The 19,444-nt window shown below is 36.5% G+C and overlaps 2 protein-coding genes across 2 annotated transcripts; both read left to right on the top strand.

Moving 5' to 3' along the window:
• Positions 1-1,441: 1,441 nt before the first annotated feature.
• On the top strand, positions 1,442-5,922 carry LOC114136466 (CD276 antigen-like). Its single transcript, XM_028004478.1, has 6 exons — positions 1,442-1,577; positions 3,522-3,839; positions 3,925-4,188; positions 4,481-4,586; positions 4,709-4,768; positions 5,205-5,922. The coding sequence occupies exons 1-6, from the start codon at positions 1,511-1,513 to the stop codon at positions 5,263-5,265; spliced, it is 876 nt and encodes a 291-aa protein (XP_027860279.1). The 5' UTR covers positions 1,442-1,510; the 3' UTR covers positions 5,266-5,922.
• Positions 5,923-7,669: 1,747 nt separating this feature from the next.
• On the top strand, positions 7,670-18,067 carry LOC114136478 (CD276 antigen-like). Its single transcript, XM_028004495.1, has 8 exons — positions 7,670-8,271; positions 10,568-10,888; positions 10,975-11,238; positions 15,807-16,124; positions 16,202-16,465; positions 16,754-17,032; positions 17,129-17,343; positions 17,555-18,067. Exons 1-7 carry the CDS (start codon positions 8,193-8,195, stop codon positions 17,212-17,214), a joined length of 1,611 nt encoding a protein of 536 aa, XP_027860296.1. The 5' UTR covers positions 7,670-8,192; the 3' UTR covers positions 17,215-17,343; positions 17,555-18,067.
• The last annotated feature ends 1,377 nt before the right edge of the window (positions 18,068-19,444 follow it).

Below are 19,444 nucleotides of genomic sequence, written 5' to 3'. Positions count from 1 at the left end.
AAACATTTCATTTAATTAGGCCAAATGAGCTGGGAAACATTATAATTAATATGCTACTTAATATACCATATTAATTGTAGATTAAGTGGAAATTTCTATTTACCTTCATAATTCACCTTTTATTTAACAGCTATGTAAATATAATATCCATGTATAAGTAAATATGTGTGATATAATACTGTAAAGAAACAAATATATGTGTATCTGTGTAGAACGTAGAAAGAATAATTTCTACATTCTAATATCTCTGCTTTTGGTTTTTATTTTGTTGTTTTCTTTTATAATGTTCTTTATTGTAAATATAATTCTTTTGGACCCGAGTAAGGATAGCTGTACTTCTACTCAAGGTCAACCTGGACAGGTCAACCGGGACAGGTCACCAGGACAGGTCAACCTGGACAGGTCAACCGGGACAGGTCGCTGGTCCATCACAGACATAAACATTTCAGCAAAACACAAATATGTTCAGAAATATAATGCTTCCCATCCTCCACAGTGACATGTGGTGGTGGCAGCATCATGCTCCATGATGTGTTTCTTCACCAAGAAAGCTGCTCAGATGGAAAGGAATAAAAATAGAGTTAAATCATTAAAAAAATCATAAAGAAATGTAAAATTAGGGTGGGGAAGGCAGTAGTCCTGTCTACTGGTTGGAAAAACAACGAGACAACAACTTAGTAAATTCTGCTGCTCCTTCAGTAGCTTGTTCAGGAGGAAAACAGCTGAACAAATAAATACAGAACCAGATATTCCACCTACTGACAGAGAAAATGAAACTGTTAGCAGCTCTTTCAGCTGATGACGCCTAAAGCAAAGAATTAGACTCACAAGCAGCTGGTTGGTTCAGCCGGTTCTACAGAACCATAAAACAGAGGCAGCATATAAATGTTAGAAGAAATAGTTGCAACTAATGCATAAATGGAGAGTAGTAGGAGAAAGTAGCAGAAACAGTCAAATGGCCCATGTAGCTATTTAACATTATTAATAAATATAAGTTTCCTTTATGCATCAGGGAGAAACTTCTCTGCTCCACAACCATCAGAATGATATCATTTAATTCTTAGTTGTGGATTTTATGTTCAGAGTTTGAAACAGTTCATATTTTGCATGTTACTCTAGTTTTTTATAAACTGTTTGGATGTTTTAGGCAAACAATTGAACATTTTCTGTCTTTGTGAAAATGTTTATTTTCTCATGAACATCAAGAACTTGAACAGAAGCAAAAAGCTTTTATCATGAAAAGAAGAGCTGCAGGTAAAAGTTTTAAGACTTTCAGCAGTCGCCTGAGTAGGTAGAAATTTATTTAGAATAAAACTCCAACTTTCTGATTTGTTCTTTAGGAGAAACACGCCTGGTTGTGTCTCCTAAAGTTTACAGGACTTCATGGAATGTGGTTCTGCTACGTTCTGCACGTCTTTGTGAATCATCAGTTTCTTTAGTCACCCTGACTCTCCCAGTTTGTACTTCTGATTAACTTCGGATCAGTGAACAGCTGATTATCAACAACAACATGGCAGAAACATTTTATTTTAAATTATTTCTCTTTATGTTTTTTCTTCTGCCTGTTTCTGGATCCGGTGAGTTAAACATTTATTGTTCTTTGTTCCTCTGATGTCATCATAAAGACGGTTTGTTGTGATTTTCTTCTGCTTTTCAATCTGAGAACTGAATGAAAACCAGGAAACAAAATCACTGACGATGTTTCACAACATATTACTGTGAAATAATGAGATTACTGAAGAAGGATTTATTTCTCAGCTTCTTACCAAAACTTTCTTTATTCAGACTGAAAGAAAACGTTTGCTTTATAAAATAAACCTGATTTATTTCAGAATCGACTAAATAAAGACACAAAGTTTCTCCAGCTGTTGGATCTGATTTTCATTCAGCTGCTCATAGTGACGATAATATTAAAGTTTTACTCAAAAGAAACTTTTTCTGCTCAACAAGTTTCATTTAAATTATGTTATAAAATATATAACACTACATGTGATTATGTGTGTTTCTAATTCTAATCATGACATAAAACATTCAAGCTCCATAGAAACAAGATAAAAATTATATTTTTTCCTTTTCTTAATAAATACAGGTTTTTAGTTTAGGCTTCCTATTTATCAATTAATACTGAATATGGGGAACCAGATGCCAGGTTTCCTACACAAATATATATCATTTTACAATCTGCTATAAACAAAAGCATTCATACATTTTCTCTATACTTTCACTTTAAACAGAAAAAGGCCAAATATATTTTATTTTGGATTAAAGTCCTGAAATAAAATCAAACTCTGTGGATTCAGGAAGATCCACTTAGAAATGTGTCGTTAACTAATTCAGATCTTTAACATCAAAGTAAAAGATTAAAGTCTGAGCTCTTCAGTGAAATTTTATCAAATATGATTGAAGACATTTTTTCTTTCTATCAAAGGAACTGAAGTAACAGAACCAGTTTCCTCACATAAATCTAAACTATTTAATCTACAAATTCTTTCTGTTTGGGAAAGTAGTTCAGTGTTTTAACTTTAAAATTCAATTGTTTTCTGATTATTTTAATCATCTGAAGTTATTCCAGTTTGTAGTTTTTGAAAATGTTCTTAATTATTTCACTGAATTAATGTGATTTTTTATAGTTCACAATATGGTGGATTGATGGAAATTTTTTTATTTAAGTTCATTTTGTTAGTTTTGCCTCAAATTCAATGCGAGTTTTTTTTAAACAAATATAAAACAAAACAATGTATCACATGTTTAGTGGCTAAAATCTTATATTTTATGCTTCTGGCAGCTGATGTTCCTGGAAGACTTTGGTTTTTCATTTTTACTTCAATCACAAAATCTACTTTCTTCACAATGTCCTGCATTTTGCCATTTCCATTTAGACCAAAACAAATCAACATAACTCAAAACCAAGCTCAGTAGAAAACAGTTCTCCTCTTAGCAACGCCTAACAGAATCACCTTTGACCTTTAGTGACCCATCCCACTTCCGGTATACTCAGAACACAAAACAGAATACGCCCCCTAGAGGAGACAAACACAGGAAGACCAGATAAATGGTTCCTACAACAAGTTTATGTTAAATAATAATAAAACAGATTAATCTTCATTAAAAATATGTTGTGTCTTTAACCTTTCAGCAGTTTTCCTTTTTAAACAAATAAACCAATTATGTTTCATACTTTCTGAAATAAACAAATGATCTTATCACAAAACACAACTGTGTATATTTATACCTGCTTTTTCAGATGAACAGGAAGCGCATTATGGCCAAAACACACGAAGAAGAAACAAGCCGCTCTTCAAAATAAAAGCCCTAATGACCACAAGGTGTCACTATTGGACCAACGAACAACCAGGAGCATTTAACCCTTTAGTAACCATTTACAGTATGAACAGCCTGAGAATCTGGACTGACTGAACGAGAAGCATCTTAATTATTAATGATTATGAAACTGATTTAGTGACAGAAAAACCTAAACATGATATCTGAACCAAAGTTAAATAATTAACTTCCTGTTGCAGATCCAGAGGTTTCCTGTGTTTTCAGACAGAGCTGCATGTTACCCTGTCGGATCCAGCTTGGCTCTGATCCGCTCATCCACTGGTACCAAGAGTCAGCTGGAGATGTTGTGGTTCACTCCTACTATGATGGCAGAGATCAGCTGGGTTACCAGAACCAGAACTTTCAGAACCGGACATCACTGTTCCAGGATCAGATCTCCAGAGGAAACGCCTCCCTGCTGCTGAAGGAGGTGAAGATCCAGGATGAGGGAAGATATAAATGTTACACCAGCATCAGAGCAGGATATAAACAATTATTTATAAACCTGAAAACAGAAGGTGGGACTGAATTAATATCATCCATTTATTTCCAGCTGCTTTTCTTTTTTGTTGCAGTTTTTGATGCATTTTCTTCTATTTTCAGCTCCAGTTTCTACAATCAGAATCCATCAGGATGGAAACAGGATCACCTGCAGCTCAGAGGGGATCTACCCTCAACCTGAACTCACCTGGTCCACTGAGCCTCCATCCAACACGACTCTGAATGAAAGTACCAGGATCCAGAAAACTGAAGATCAGCTTTATGACATCAGCAGCTCTCTGACGGTTCCAGACGGTTCTGATCGAATCTACAGCTGCACCATCAGAACCAGGAGCAACAACAAAACAGCAACTTTAAACAAAACAGGTGAAAAAACCATGGAGAACAACAACTTATGTTTGTTTCAATTTTCAGAAGAAGATTAAATCTTTATTTTGTCTTCTTTGACAGTAAAAACTGGTTAGAATGAGGAGCAGGAATACATTTTATTTCCAAACATAACAGAAACAACTGAATCAGAATACAGTACAATGATGGTATTCTTTTATATAATAAATATTATTTTCTCATCTGTGAAACAGTCTAATAACCTCATTGTCCAGCTGCAGAATGACTAAATCACACAGGAACATTAAACTTTTCCATCTCTTTTATGCAGGACGTTCACATAAAGAAGAAGATTCACCCTGGTGGCTGATTGGTGGTCCGGTTGCAGCAGTGGCTGGGCTGATCAAAGGAGTGCTAGTCGGGTTTTTATGTAAAAGGTAAAACTAAATTCTATCTTCTCTTTTAAATTCACTGCTGTTTTTCTCTGAACTAAATAATTATCTTGTCCTAAACAAAACAAGCCATTTATTCATTTGATATGTTTGATTTATTCTTATAGATGTAAAAGTAAAAAGAGTAAAAATGGATCAGAATCAGGTGGAAAACCTGAAAACAAAGAGTAAGTAAACAATCAAAAACTCTCAGTGTTGTGGATGAAAAACTTTTTTAAATGTTTAAAGTGAATGTTTGTCATTTACTGACTGAGAAACCAGGATTTTCATTAACATTATACATTTTACTATCGAGTGAAAATAATATTTTGATCAATCTTTATTTATTTTATCTCAAGAAATTTTTTTTTTCTTTTCTCTTGTAACAAGACCAGGAGGGAAAACTAACATAATTTAATCTCCTTTAAATTCACAAAGCAAATTAAAATGTAAACAAAACAAAACAAAAAAAAGTTTAACTTATTCAGATAATGATGAAGGTGATGGGGGTGAACAGAAAAGGTGAAAATCACATTTTTATTTGGTTTTTAGAAATATGACTTTGTTCTAAAGAAAACAAGTTAATATAAACTAAACTGTGAATGATGATGAATTTTGTTGCAGGGAGACGGAGATGGTCCAATTAAACAGTAACATAGAAGGATCTGACAGTAAACAAGAATGAAAGAAAACAGGAAAATAAAGAAGATTCTGTCATTGAGGAACCCAGAGAGACGGACAGCTTGGAACCACAGAAGTGATTCCAGATGTGCTGCAGCTGTGAGGGGGAGGAGCCTAATGGGAGAGAGAGGAGAAAAATGACTGGAAACAGGAAAACCAGACAAACAGGAGACAGAAAAACTAGAAAACACAACAAAGATCCAAAACATGAAGAATCAACTGAACACAAAATGACACAGAACTGAAGTTCATGACAGCAGAAAGTTGGACCTTAATAAAACTTTCAGAACTTCAAGAACTTCATCTCATTTGAAGGAAAAGAGACAAAAACTGGAAATTAAGATCATTATTTTATGTTGAAGTGATTTATTTTCTGTCTTGTATATAAATTTTAATAACAAAGTATTAAACTGCTTTATTGACGCAGAGAAGTTTTTTACTTGCACAGTTTAGGAACCATTTTCATAATTGATCCCTGCAGAAAATCAGCTATAAATCTGATCACATATTGATATTTATCAATCAGTAAGATTTTATTATGTTTAGGAGAAAAAGTGAAACATTCATCTCAGATTTGTCCCAGACAGGCAATAGGTCATTAATGATGTTTATGAACCAAATATTTTTATTGTTTAATGTTCCTAATTATTCAAAGAAGTTTAAAAAAATCCTGACATGTTTTAATGAGATAAAGTCATATTTATCACTTTAGCTGCCTTTTAAAAATGGGAATTATGAGACAAAATAGGATAAAAAAAGAAAATAAAAGGTAATATTGATCTCATAACTTTCACATACAGAAAGTCCTAAAATAGAAGTTTTATAGATTAAATGTTTATGATGAAGGAAATGTCTAATAAAATGTATTTTGCTGTATAAAGACGGTGCTGAACTGGATTATGGGATTACTGGATACTTTCTGAACATTTATTGCAGATAAATATAATAATAGGTGCTTCTTATTCTGTTACTTTCGTTTTATAGTGTTTTTTTTAAATTTACAAGTTGCTCTGAAATTAAATGAGCCACAAAAATGAAATGATAGTCTAAAATTACATGTGTAAATATACAACTGTTGTTTCATTATGAATGTTTGATTGGATTTATTGTTGAGTTTTTACATTCATATGTAAAAAGCAACATTTCCTGTTACTTTAAAACATATATTATTGTTTGATGTGATAGATTTAATAAAATTAATTCAAATTGAATTGAATATATCTGAGATAATAATGTTTTATTGCCATTAATGATGTGTAAACAACACGCTGCATCAGCTCTGTGCCTTCAGAGCTGGACGGCAGCCTGTGAGGTCCAAAACTGTTCTGCTCTTCATTTATCATGATAGTTTTAAATGTGTCCACTAGGGGCCGCTGTCAGTCATATCAGTGGCCATGCTTTTGATTTCTTTACCTCCACCTGTGAATTTATAGTTCAGGCAGAATAAATTTTTTTCTTGTGTTTGTTTAATCTCTGGTCGCCATGGAAACAGAGTCAGATTATAAATCAGCTGAAAAACCAAAAAAACGTTAGAGAATCTGTGGAAAACAGAACCAGAATCAGCTGAAGATGAACTGAACATTCATCACAGCTTCACAACATCCATCCATCCATCCATCCATTTTCTGTTCACCCTTGTCCCTAATGGGGTCGGGAGGGTTGCTGGTGCCCATCTCCAGCTACGTTCCGGGCGAGAGGCGGGGTACACCCTGGACAGGTCGCCAGTCTGTCGCAGGGCAACACAGAGACATACAGGACAAACAACCATGCACACACACACTCACACCTAGGGAGAATTTAGAGAAACCAATTGACCTGACAGTCATGTTTTTGGACTGTGGGAGGAAGCCGGAGTACCCGGAGAGAACCCACGCATGCACAGGGAGAACATGCAAACTCCATGCAGAAAGACCCCGGCCGGGAATCGAACCCAGGACCTTCTTGCTGCAAGGCAACAGTGCTACCAACTGCGCCACTGTGCAGCCCAGCTTCACAACATCCAGCAGAAATTCATCTGGAAATGAAATTGCTAAAAATATCCGACTTTATTAACTCGATTTCCAGTTTCTCCTGCTTTAGCTACAGTTTGTAACTTTTATCTAAAAAATATATAAGAAAAAAAAGTGTTTTACATATTTGTGAAATCTGTCAATATGTTGCGACAGATCATCTGTGAAAGAATCTAACTCCTCTTCCTCAGTTATGAAACCCCAGGATCTTTTATTCCAGATTAGATTATAATTATTCTCCTGATTTTTAATTCCTGAATGTATTTCAGCAGGTTTTTGGTCAGAGAAACGTTTAAATGTGTGTTGATGGGATGAAGTTCTCCAAACCTGCAGCCAGAACCTCCATGTTGACTGAGATCACCTCTGAAGCAAACCGGTTCTGGTTTTCTTCAGAACCGGTTTGCTTGTAACGCAGCTTCAGATCCTCTTCCAGTGAAATCAGCCAACCTGTCTGCAGGATTCTCATTTATTCTGTCTTCACTTCTGTACATGAAAACAGACTCAAACGTTGAAGGTTTGAATTCATCCGGCTCGTCCCTTCAGATGCTAATCGGATCAGGAGAACCTTCATCAGAACAAGCCGACCCGTTTTGTTCTCCAGAACTCCTCAGTTATCAGGATTTCAGTTCTGAGCAGAACATTTCAGATCCAAATGATCCACATCAGGACATGCAGCTCAGCTGAGAGGATCTTGAACAACTTGTTTTAAACCTTCTGGCAGATTCTCGATTAGTTAGGAATTTTCTCTGACTAACGAACAGAACCTCCTGTGGCCGCCTTGCAGCCGCAGTGACGGCGAATTACAGGGAATTCATCCAATGTGGCGTCTCAACATTCTGCATGCAGCTTTTATTAACCGTGACTCTCATCAAGCTCTTCTGAGGAACTCCTGATCAGTAAACAGCTGATCCTGAACGACGACATGGCAGAGAAATCTGTCCTTAAAACCCTCCTGGTTCTGGTTCTGGTTCTGGTTCCTCTGCTGGCCGTTACTGAAGCAGGTGAGTCAAAATATTCAGCTTCTTATTCTGATGTCAACATCAACATGATCATGATCATGAACATGAACATGAACATGATCATAGTTTGTTGTGTTTTTCTGAACAAACACTGACGATGTTTCACTGACTGAGGAAATAGAGCCAAGTGAAATCAGGATTTTTCTCATCACTCCTTAGTTACTGAATTCAGACTGTAGAGATTTAAACTAGAAAAACTTTATAAAGTAAAGCTGATTGGTTTCAGAAAACAGATTAAATAAATTACAGTGTTTCATCAGCTGGAGGTTCTGATATTTATTCATCTGTCTCAGATCATGTTGGGTTTTAATTCAAATCTTTTTCACCAGAATAAAAAAATCAAACCCTGGACTTTATGGTTTTCTATATACGGAGCCCCCTAGGGGACATGGGGAATTTTTTTTCTTTTGCGTTCCCTCGCAATACTGTACTGGTCAGTTATGCAGCATAATTTAATACTGTAAGCCTTTCTTACGGTGGGCGCCGTACTTTATGCTTTAATATAAAGTTATGTGAGGTATTTCCATGAATGTTAGTATCTTTTTGTGAAATATCTGAAGTTTTATATCTTTCTTTAGGATAGAAAGGCACCACAAACCTACGATATAAACAGAAACTTTCCGTAAGTAGGAAAGAAATAAAAATACATTATAATTTGGACTATTTCTGAGTTATTATCGTGGGTAATAAATCATCTGACAGTTTTAATTGTGTCTCTGTTGTGTTCTAGTCTGAATGGTTTAAAGAGCTGCTTTCAGTTCCATCTTAGCCTTAACAGACATAAACATGCAGTAATAAATCGATTTTCAATCAGTGTTTTGCACCAAACAGTTAATAATAATAAACAAGTTTTCACTGAGGCTCTGTAAGAGCCATATGAATGAAATAAGTAATTATTGATATGACAGGAGCAGGAGGCTTTGACACTTAGGTGTGTCGACGTGGGAGTGACGTCACCAGGTATGAATGGGAAGGATACTGGCTTTGTGTGTTTTAGGAAGCGGTGAGCGGGGCGGTCAGTCCTTGCAAAGTTTGGAGCCTGATCATCAAAATGGAATAAATCGATTATTGTGACAGAACAAAGAAAAGGTTTGGAGTTGATTGATACACAGACAGATGAGATTCCCAGAGTTAACCCAGTGAGGCCCTTTACCATCATTAGTTTGTCGTGTTTTTAATAATAAAAACTTGTTAATAGTAAAAACTGTTTGGTGCAAAACACTGATTGAAAATCGATTTATTACTGCATGTTTATGTCTGTTAAGGCGAAGATGGAGCGGCACTGAAAGCAGCTCTTTAAACCATTCAGACTAGAACACAACAGAGACACAATCAAAACTGTCAGATGATTTATTACCGCGGTAATAACTCAGAAATAGTCCAAATTATAATGTGTTTTTATTTCTTTCCTACTTACGGAAGGTTTCTGTTTAGATCTTAGGTTTGTGGTGCCTTTCTATCCTAAAGAAAGATATAAAACTTCAGATATTTCACATAAAGATATTAACATTCATGGAAAAACCGCACATAACCTTATATTAAAGCAGAAAGTACGGCGCCCACCGTAAGAAAGGCTTACAGTATATAATTATGCTGCATAACTGACCAGTACAGTTTTGCGAGGGAACGCAAAAGAAAAAAGATTCCCCATGTCCCCTAGAGGGCTCCGTACTCTTCCGTACATTTCAATTGGAAATGGTAACACAAATAACAGCTGCAACTAATTAACTGAGCTTAATAGCTTAATGCTAAACGGCTAACTTTAGCTCTCAACAATACAAATAAAATACACCAAACGACCATAATATTCAACGGGACAAAGTACAACTACAGCTCTTACAAAACCGAACTAAATCAGCAACAGTATTACTTTCATTCAATGGACGCAGACAATAGAAAGAGGTTATGAACCAAGTCAGCCTTCAGAACCTCAATACTCAATATTCAGATCCATAAACAAGATGCAACAAATATGAACATGAAGCCACCCAGTGGCTGAAATAAAATACTGCACCTAAAATACTTTGATGAAGAAAACCTAAACTAGAGGGCTGAAAACAAATAATTAACAGTCTTTTGTACAAAAGTGTTTTCCTTAGAGGAGTGGCCTAGTTAAAGCAACCAATCCCCCAGGGGAAAACTGTTGATTTAAGAACTCAGTGTTCAGCACCATCTTGATTTAATGATTGTTAAAATGATTTGATGAACGTGTAACCTAAAACAATAATAACATTTAATTTGAAAGAGTTTCTTATTCATTTCCTGTTTCCTGTTGCAGATCCGGAGGTTTCCTGTGTTTTCAGACAGAACTGCCTGCTGCCCTGTCAGATCCAGTTCAACTCTGATCTGGTGATCCACTGGTCCAACGCGTCGTCAGCTGGAGACTCCGTGGTTCACTCCTACTATGACGGCCAGGACCAGCTGGGTCAGCAGAACCAGAACTTTAAGGACCGGACATCACTGATCCAGGATCAGATCTCCAGAGGAAACGCCTCCCTGCTGCTGAAGGAGGTGAAGATCCAGGATGAGGGGAGATATAAATGCAACACCAGCACCAGCACAGGACATAAAGAATCATTTATAAACCTGAAAATAGACGGTAGAAATGTTTTATTAAATATATTTAATATTTTCCAGCTGCTTTTCTTTGGTGTTTCAGTTTTTAACGCATTTTGTTGTTTTCAGCTCCAGTTTCTACAATCAGAATCTATCAGGATGGAAACAGGATCACCTGCAGCTCAGAGGGGATCTACCCTCAACCTGAACTCACCTGGTCCACTGAGCCTCCATCCAACACGACTCTGCAGAACAGAACCACAGTCCATCAGACTGAGGAGAAGCTTTATGACATCAGCAGCTCTCTGACGGTTCCAGACGGTTCTGATCGGATCTACAGCTGCACCATCAGAACCAGGAGGAACATCAGGATGGAAACCCTAAAAAAAAAAGGTGAGAAAATCACAAAATATGTTTGAGGAATAAAATAATATTTTCATTCATTTAAAAAGTAAATTAAACCCATAATTTTCATGAATTCCTCCATTTTACTTCAGACTAAAACATTTCATTAACTTTCTCTGTTAGTAGAAACTAGTTTAAAAAGTGAAGGGATGAGTTTTATGTTCCAGGAATGCAGATGAAGAAACAACCTAAATGATAAATGAATACAGGTTTATTCAGAGTCTGTTAATATTACTGAAATATTACTGAAACTGAAATCATTTCTCTGAGCTGCTGCAGAACGAAGTTTAAACTGCTGGAACCTTTTTTGTTATTCATGAATTAAAGTGAGTTATAAACGATGCAGACAGTCAGTGTTTCTCCTCTTCCTCTGCAGAATCGGCAGGAGGTTTAGCCTGGAAGGTGATTCTGGGTCTGACTGGACCAGCAGGAGCAGCAGCAGCCGCTTTTTTAAAGAAAAAGTAAAACTATTGTTCTCTTTTCAGTTTCCTGCATAAACTCTGCTTCTGTTGACACTTCTTCATAAGCTAAATATTTCTCTTGTCCCAAAGAAACCGATTCATGCATTCATTTCCTGTCTTTGTTTTATTGCTACAGGTGTAACAAGAAGAAGGACAAAGAGAAGGATGAGGAGAAGGACACAAAGAAAGACAAAAAGAAGGAGAAGGACTCAAAAAAAGGAGAATCAGAATCATTTGGACATTTTAGTGAAGAGACAGAGTAAGTAAAGCATCAAAAACTCTGACAGTAGATGAAACATTTTCTTTGCATGCTTAAAGTGAATGTTTAATTCTCACTAAAATAAAGACAGAAAGAAAGTAAGATGAGAAAAAAGATTGTAGTTTTAGGAATAATTACTTTTTTCTAAAACTGTCTATGATGGATTTTATTGCAGCTCAGGTAACATTAAGCCTTCAGAAGAAATACGACAGAAGCTGAAGGATGAAGTAAAAGAAGAAATGAGAAACATAAAGATGAGCCTGACCATGCATGACCCAGAGAGAGAGTCTACACAGAGTCCTGGAAAACTGCAGCCATTACAGATGAGCTGCAGCTGTGAGGGGGCGGAGCCTAACAGATGAGCTGCAGCTGTGAGGGGGCGGAGCCTAACAGATGAGCTGCAGCTGTGAGGGGGCGGAGCCTAACAGATGAGCTGCAGCTGTGAGGGGGCGGAGCCTAAAGGAAGCTGAATGAGAGGAAAATGATACGAATCCACAGAAAACACAACGATCCAGAACATGAAGAATCCACTGAAATAAAAAAACGACACAGAACTGAAACGAAACGTTTTTTCTCCGTATCAGGATGAATCAACAGTTCAGGTTAAACTTCATCTGGTTTGAAATAAAAAACAAGATAAAAGCTGTTAGCAGGAATTAAACTATAGATCATTATTTTATGATAAAGTGTTTTATTATTTCTTACTAAACTCACTAATTATTTCAGAGGAGTTATTTTTAGTTTCACAATTTAGAAACCTTTTTCATCATTAATCCCTGCAGGCAGATCAGATATAAATCTGGAATCATACTAATATTTATCAGAGATAGTAAGATTATTTTATGCTTTAGAGAAGAAAATGAAACATTAATCTTATTTTTGTCTCAGTCACACAACAGTTAATAACTTTTTATGAACCAAATATTTATTATTTGATGTTCCTACTGATGCAAAGAAACTGAAAAACAGAAAAATAGAAAACTCCTCACATCTTTTAGTTAGGTAAAAAAAACAAAAGTCTTGTTTATCACTTTAAATGCCTTTTAGAGACGGGAATCATGAAATACAAACTAACAATAAAGATATGGTTGAGTAATATTGGTTAAATATCTTTCAGGCTCTAAAACTATTAAATAGTTCAACTAAAGGAAAAGTCTAATAAAACCTGGTTTGTTGAATTGAAATTTCTCACTTTTGCCTTTTTTTCTATTCATTTATTGCAGCAACAAGACGAGATGTTTATTCTGTTACTTCAGCTTTAAGTTTCTAATTGTTTGCTATAAACTGGTTTATTTTATGAAGTTTAATTTTTATTTTTCAAAATAATATTAATATGAAATTTTGTTCTTTTTTCTAGTTAGTCACAATAAAACAGTAAAGTTTTGAGTTAATAAAGTCATTGGATTGACAAACAAAAACATGTTTTTTTCTCATGTGTTTCATATTTAATTTTTGTTTTACTCAAAGTAACAACAACTTTCTAGATGTAAAAATTGTGCAGCAGTTATTGTCAACATTTATGTCGAATATTTTACTTTTCTTCAATTGTGTTGAAAACTGATCTCAGTTTATGAATTTAATTTTCACAAATAAAACAAGTTGCTTTGAAATGAAACGATGAAATTATAATCTAAAGCTAAATGTGTAAAGATGCTTCTTTTGTTTGTGTGGGTTTATTATTGTTGAGTTTAGATTTATTGATGGTTCATCCATATGTCTGAGATATAAAAATGTTTTATTTCCAGGTAGATGATGTGTAAACATGCAGAGCAGGACGGGAGCCTGTGAGGTCCAATCAGTTCCCAGCCTCTGTGACAAACACATCTACTGCTTATAGCTCTGCACCCTAAACAGATCCATGAATTTTGTTTGTTCAAATAAATAGTTTATTATCCACATTTGGTCCCTGTAATATAAAACTGCAGAACATTTGGATGAAACTGAAATGTAGATGTTTGTTCCTCTGCCTGGTTGCCCTAAAATAATCGATAGCTGGTCTCATTCTGTCACAACTTAGTCACAGTTTTAACAAATATGGAAAAATGAACAAACAAAATAGTTTTTATAAAAGTTACACACCTAGTTGGAAAAGTTCTGCTAAGTTCACAACAAAAACTCCCCACAGATTCAGGAAAATAAAACTTCAGTCACTTTACAGGTTTGAACTTGATGCTGTGATTCATGTTCATTCATGTAGATCCTGCAGACGTTAATCTGCCCTGAGAATCTAGGAGGAAATATTTCATTCCTGAGGTTCTGCTCCAACACGTCTTGCTTATGAAGACGCCATTTCAAATTCTTCTCTTGATAATGTTGGTTCAGTTTTCCACGTGCTGCAGCTCAATCAGTTAACATGAAGATAAAAACAATCTGGTCTCTGAGTTTTCTGGTTTTCATGAGTTTCTGGAAAATAGGTGAGTTTTTGTAGCTTTTCCTTGTGTTTTCTTCTTTTTTGAATTTATTAGCATTTTTGTGTTATGTTTTTATAAAATGAGATGTTGAAACAGTCCTATTGTTTTGTTATGCTGTAAATTTAAACCTCATAACATAAATACGGTTAGAACAGATTTTCAGAAACAGAGCAGCAGGTTGGTGAGTTACTGCCAGTTTATAAAAGCAGCTCTGCGTCGCTCTGCGTCGCTCTGCGTCGCTCTGCGTCGCTCTGCAGGCTCCGCTCTGAATCGGTTTATGAATATAAGACCAACATTAATACGTTTGGTTTGGTCCAAAGCTAAACTGCTGTCTGTGCAGTCATTGTTTTTCTCCAAAATGTCTTTTCTTTCTGTTTAAAATCAAAGTTGATCAGTTTTCTGTGATCAGTTCAGTTATATCAGATCACCAGATCTGGTCTGCCTGCAGGTTGGATTCGCTCAATAAGCAGAAAATAAACAAAAATGAGACTTTATTTAGTTTTTCTGAAATATCAACTCATATTAGGATAAACTGGTAGTTGGATTTTATCATTGAATTGCTGCAGCTGCTGCTACAAGTTTCTGATTAAACTCTTATTTAGAGGCATTTCACAAATCTATTTAAGCATTGATAAAATAATTAAGTTCAGCCAAATGTCTGGTCTTCAGCAACCTTTTGGAAAACAACAAGTAGGACTGATAGATTCACTGAATCATAAAGGCAGATAAGAAGTGGTGTAGTTCATTTATATTCAGTATTAATTGGATTTTCCTGTGAAATGTTCACTGCAGAATTGGATAATAATATTTCACTCCACTGCCTTTACCAAGCTCTAACAGTCCAGATAGTTTTCATGCATCCAGGCTGAAGGAAAGAGCAGAACCAGAACCACTGACAGCTCTGACAGAACCTGACCAAAGGTCATTCTGCTTCTAAGTATCTTATTGTTGTTACCTGCAATATTCCTCAAATGCATCTCTGCTCTGTGTAGGAGTTTCTGTGAGGCTTCTGATATTCAGCTGTTCATTTTCACTGCATGTGTACGAATAAAACCGTCCACAGCAGTTAAGGACACATTACATTTAGTTTAACACATCATAAAAAATCACGGAGCCATAAAGTTACATAAACAAACATTTTGTCTTCAAATTAGCTTGGAAACAAAATGTTGCAGGGATGGGTTTGAACAGGTTACTGTGAGGGCGGAGCATCAAACAGGCCGGTGTGAAGGTTTTAAACCTTCACTGTGAGCACAGAAAAAAAAACTAAGAACCTCAGGAAAATGTTACATTTAATTAATGTGGTCCACTGTAATGCTATACAAGCATCTCAAGTCATGCTGATCAGTTATCATTACACCAACTAACTTGGACCCATTTCTCTGATCTGATCTTGGATCTGTTTCTGTGCAGCTCTACTGTCAGATGCAGAGGTTTCCTGCAACTTCAAGCAGAGCTGCATCTTACCCTGCAGCTTCCAGAGCTACGGTGAACCCATCCTCCACTGGACTCAGCTGGAATCCTCAGCGCCGAGAGTTCATTCTTATTATGACAACCAGGACCAGCAGGGTGTCCAGAACCAGAACTTCAGAGGCAGAACGTCTCTGTTTCAGGATCAGATCTCCAGAGGAAACGCCTCCCTGCTGCTGAGAGAAGTTCAGCTTCAGGATCAGGGAAGATACAACTGCTTCATCAGCACCGTTAAAGGACATGAAGAGTCAATAATAAGACTGAGTGTGGATGGTATGAGCTACGGATGAATAAATAAAATAAAAACCTTGGAGGTTTGTACTTTAACTTCTCCATTTATCTTTGCACAGCTCCAGTCTCTACAATCAGAATCCATCAGGATGGAAACAGGATCACCTGCAGCTCAGAGGGGATCTACCCTCCACCTGAACTCACCTGGTCCACTGAGCCTCCATCCAACACGGGTCTGCAGAACAGAACCACAGTCCATCAGACTGAGGAGAAGCTTTATGACATCAGCAGCTCTCTGACGGTTCTAGACGGTTCTGATCGGATCTACAGCTGCACCATCAGAACCAGGAGGAACCAGAGGAGAGCAACGTTCAGGAAACTATGTGAGTATTTGATTCCACAAGAGATCACACTGAGACTTTCCTCTGCTTCATGTTGGTTATTTCTTTCTTTTCCACTGGAGGAGACAGAAGTTTGAGTAACAGAATCTGGGATCATTTTTCAGTTTTCTTTTGAATATTTTATCAGCCGGACAGACAAACGTCATAATGAACTAAGAGTAGAACTGCTTCAACATATTTTTACTGAAGAAAAAGTTCAAATTAGCTGACCAACAAATTCAGACTTACTCAAGAAAAGGTAACCAGTTAATACCCATCTCTGATTTTCAGCATCAGTCACCGTGACAACAGATGAAACAATGCTTCCCTGCTCGGGGCTGAACGGTTCAGTGATGACTGTAGTCTGGAGGTTCGACCATCAGACGGTCCTGAGCCAGACGGGAAGGAACCGGTCCGTGTCAGAGAGGTGGAGGAAACATGTGAAGGATGTTTCAGAGCATGGAGACCTCAGTCTGCAGGGACTAGATCCTGATCTGGAGGGAAACTACAGCTGTGAGACCAGCGACGATGACGAAACCATGGTAACCCAGATCACTGTGAAGATCGAGGGTAAGGAGACAAAGAAAACATTAAATATACACAAATACTGAGGAAACTTTAAAATACATCCAGACAGTTTAATTCTGATGAGTTTTTTCATTTCAGATAAATCATTCTGGATAATTTGGTTGGTGATTGGAATCATTTTTATGATAGTGATATTTTCTTCTCTGCTTTATTTCTGCTGTTAATGAAGAAAAGGTAAAAATCAGCCAGCAACAACTTCTGAATGGTTACATTTTGCTTTGTACTGATGGTTTCCTCTAAACACACATTGCAGGCCTGCTATGATTTAAAACAAGAAGGATTATAAATGTCATGTAAGTATGATTTTATTTTCATATGAAAATCAAGTTCTGATGTCAGAAAGTGAAACAAGACTTTCCTGTCTGATAAAAGATTCATTTTGTCTCAAAGCAAACATTTTTTAACTGATCAGGAAAAGTTCAATAAAACATGAAATGATTGTTGTTCAATGATTTATTTAAACTAATAAAGTCTGTATCTGTATTTGTTTTATCTTTTGTTCAGGAAGGACAGAAATGAAGGTTCTGACCTGTGAAGGTTCATGTTGTTCTGCTGATGAGCCCATCGGACCTCAAGATTTCTCTGGGTTAGAGAAAACAGCTACAGTCTGTAAATGCTGGAGACCCAATTTAAAATGCTTTTAGCTGATTATTTTTGATAATTCAATAATCAATCAGACCTTAACATGCACTAATACCCACAGCTGAATCTCCTGCTTTACAAACTCCAGTCAAAAGTGTCAAGTAAAATTGTTCCTGAGTATTTAGGTTTTACAAACAACATTTACTTTAGATTATTTAACATATGATCTACAAAAATATCTACATAATTTTGAGTTACAATCCATGGAATAAAACATAAATAGATTCATCTGAAGCATGAATAGTTAATATTTTACACTGTAAAAACTTGGCTTGAAGGATCCATCAGTGTTTGACATTATATTGTTTCACACTTTTTTAAAATGTATTTTCTTCAGTTATGTGTTCAGTCCTGCTAAAATTTTTATTACATTTTCAAATTTCTAAATGTGGTAGAAAAAACACAATCAGGACGTCCAAACATTTTTCACATGATGATGAACATTTCCAGATGAAAATCTTCCCTCCCAAACTGTTTCCCTACAGAAACTCATTTCTTTTAACAGAAGGAAACAGGAAAATCATAAAAACATTCATTCCTTTGTGTTAATGTGGGACTGAACTGGCAACATTTCAAAACTAATTTCAACACTCTTGACTGTATTTTATTTAATGTAGCCCCTGGTTAAAAACCATGGCCCTATGGCTCTTTAATATTTACGAGGATGGTTTTATGTAAAAAAAAAAAAAAAAGGATAAGTGAGAAATGTGTATTATTGTTTTTGTACATTTTTAATCCGAGTGATTATATAAATGATGGAAAAAACAGAAACCTTTCTGCAGGTGACTTGTATACGTAAGTGTATTCTTGTTAGATCAATTATCTCATTTGTTTAAAGACTGTATTGAATTTCCTATCTATGTAAGTAGTTTAGGTTAACGATGGACAAGTGAACTCAACGGGAAAAAAACGGGACAATGGGATTATAGGAAGAAGAAGAGAGAAGAAAGCTGGAGAGAGGACAAGGAGGAAGCCAATGGAGACCGCTGCTAATGTTTGCAGAGGTTGAGGTGGGAGAAGAAACTGGATTTTTCAGGCGTGTTCTGCACAAGTAACCCTGCACACGGTGTGTGGGATATCTGCGCAAGTAAAAAGCATGGAGGAAAACTGCGGCTAATCCAAGGAGAACTGCGGCTAATCCGAGGAGAACTGCGGCTAATCCGAGGAGAACTGCGGCTAATCCGAGGAGAACTGCGGCTAATCCGAGGAGAACTGCGGCTAATCCGAGGAGAACTGCGGCTAATCCAAGGAGAACTGCGGCTGATACAGGTGGCGAGAGGAACATGTTAACATGGCGACACTGATTTCAGCGCGACGGAGGAGTAGTCCTGCAACTCGCGTGGTGGAGTTTTAAAAGAAATTGGACTCACGAAGCATCCTTGACGGAGAGGACATCGGCTGAGCGAGCAGGTTTGAATTGGTTCATTGTTTAAACGGGGAGAAGAGGATTGTAGTGACGTCGTACCCTAGCTTCATCAGGCTAGGTTCAAAAGCTTGAACCGGTACCGGAAAGTATGTGGGTGTGTGTGTGTGAGAGAGTATGGGCCCATGTGTGATATTGTGTTTAGAACTGTAAATTTTCAGTAAATGTATGGAGTTCTGTTGGTGACAAAAATTGAATTCTGGTTATAGTAAAACAACAGTTAAAAGTAAGGGTTTTAATTAAAAAACACAAAGGTAAAGTGAGGAAAACATAAGGGACTGACAAGAAACAGTGTCAGGAACCTGTGTGTGTGTGTGTGTGTGTGTGTG

The sequence above is a fragment of the Xiphophorus couchianus genome, chromosome 21, assembly GCF_001444195.1.
Source record: "Xiphophorus couchianus chromosome 21, X_couchianus-1.0, whole genome shotgun sequence".
Classification (NCBI taxonomy): domain Eukaryota; kingdom Metazoa; phylum Chordata; class Actinopteri; order Cyprinodontiformes; family Poeciliidae; genus Xiphophorus; species Xiphophorus couchianus.
The sequence above is the reverse complement of the archived record's forward strand: the minus strand, read 5'-3'. Positions and strand labels throughout refer to the sequence as shown.

What these genes read in the sequence shown, in the direction of transcription:
- LOC114136466 (XM_028004478.1), top strand. Translation starts at nt 1,511, where the DNA reads ATGGCAGAAACATTTTATTTTAAATTATTTCTCTTTATGTTTTTTCTT. An exon ending in TCTGCCTGTTTCTGGATCCG is followed by an intron (nt 1,578 to 3,521) that starts GTGAGTTAAACA and finishes TTCCTGTTGCAG; the next exon opens with ATCCAGAGGTTTCCTGTGTT. An exon ending in GGAAAACCTGAAAACAAAGA is followed by an intron (nt 4,769 to 5,204) that starts GTAAGTAAACAA and finishes ATTTTGTTGCAG; the next exon opens with GGAGACGGAGATGGTCCAAT.
- LOC114136478 (XM_028004495.1), top strand. Translation starts at nt 8,193, where the DNA reads ATGGCAGAGAAATCTGTCCTTAAAACCCTCCTGGTTCTGGTTCTGGTT. An exon ending in TATAAACCTGAAAATAGACG is followed by an intron (nt 10,889 to 10,974) that starts GTAGAAATGTTT and finishes TGTTGTTTTCAG; the next exon opens with CTCCAGTTTCTACAATCAGA. An exon ending in AGCAACGTTCAGGAAACTAT is followed by an intron (nt 16,466 to 16,753) that starts GTGAGTATTTGA and finishes TCTGATTTTCAG; the next exon opens with CATCAGTCACCGTGACAACA.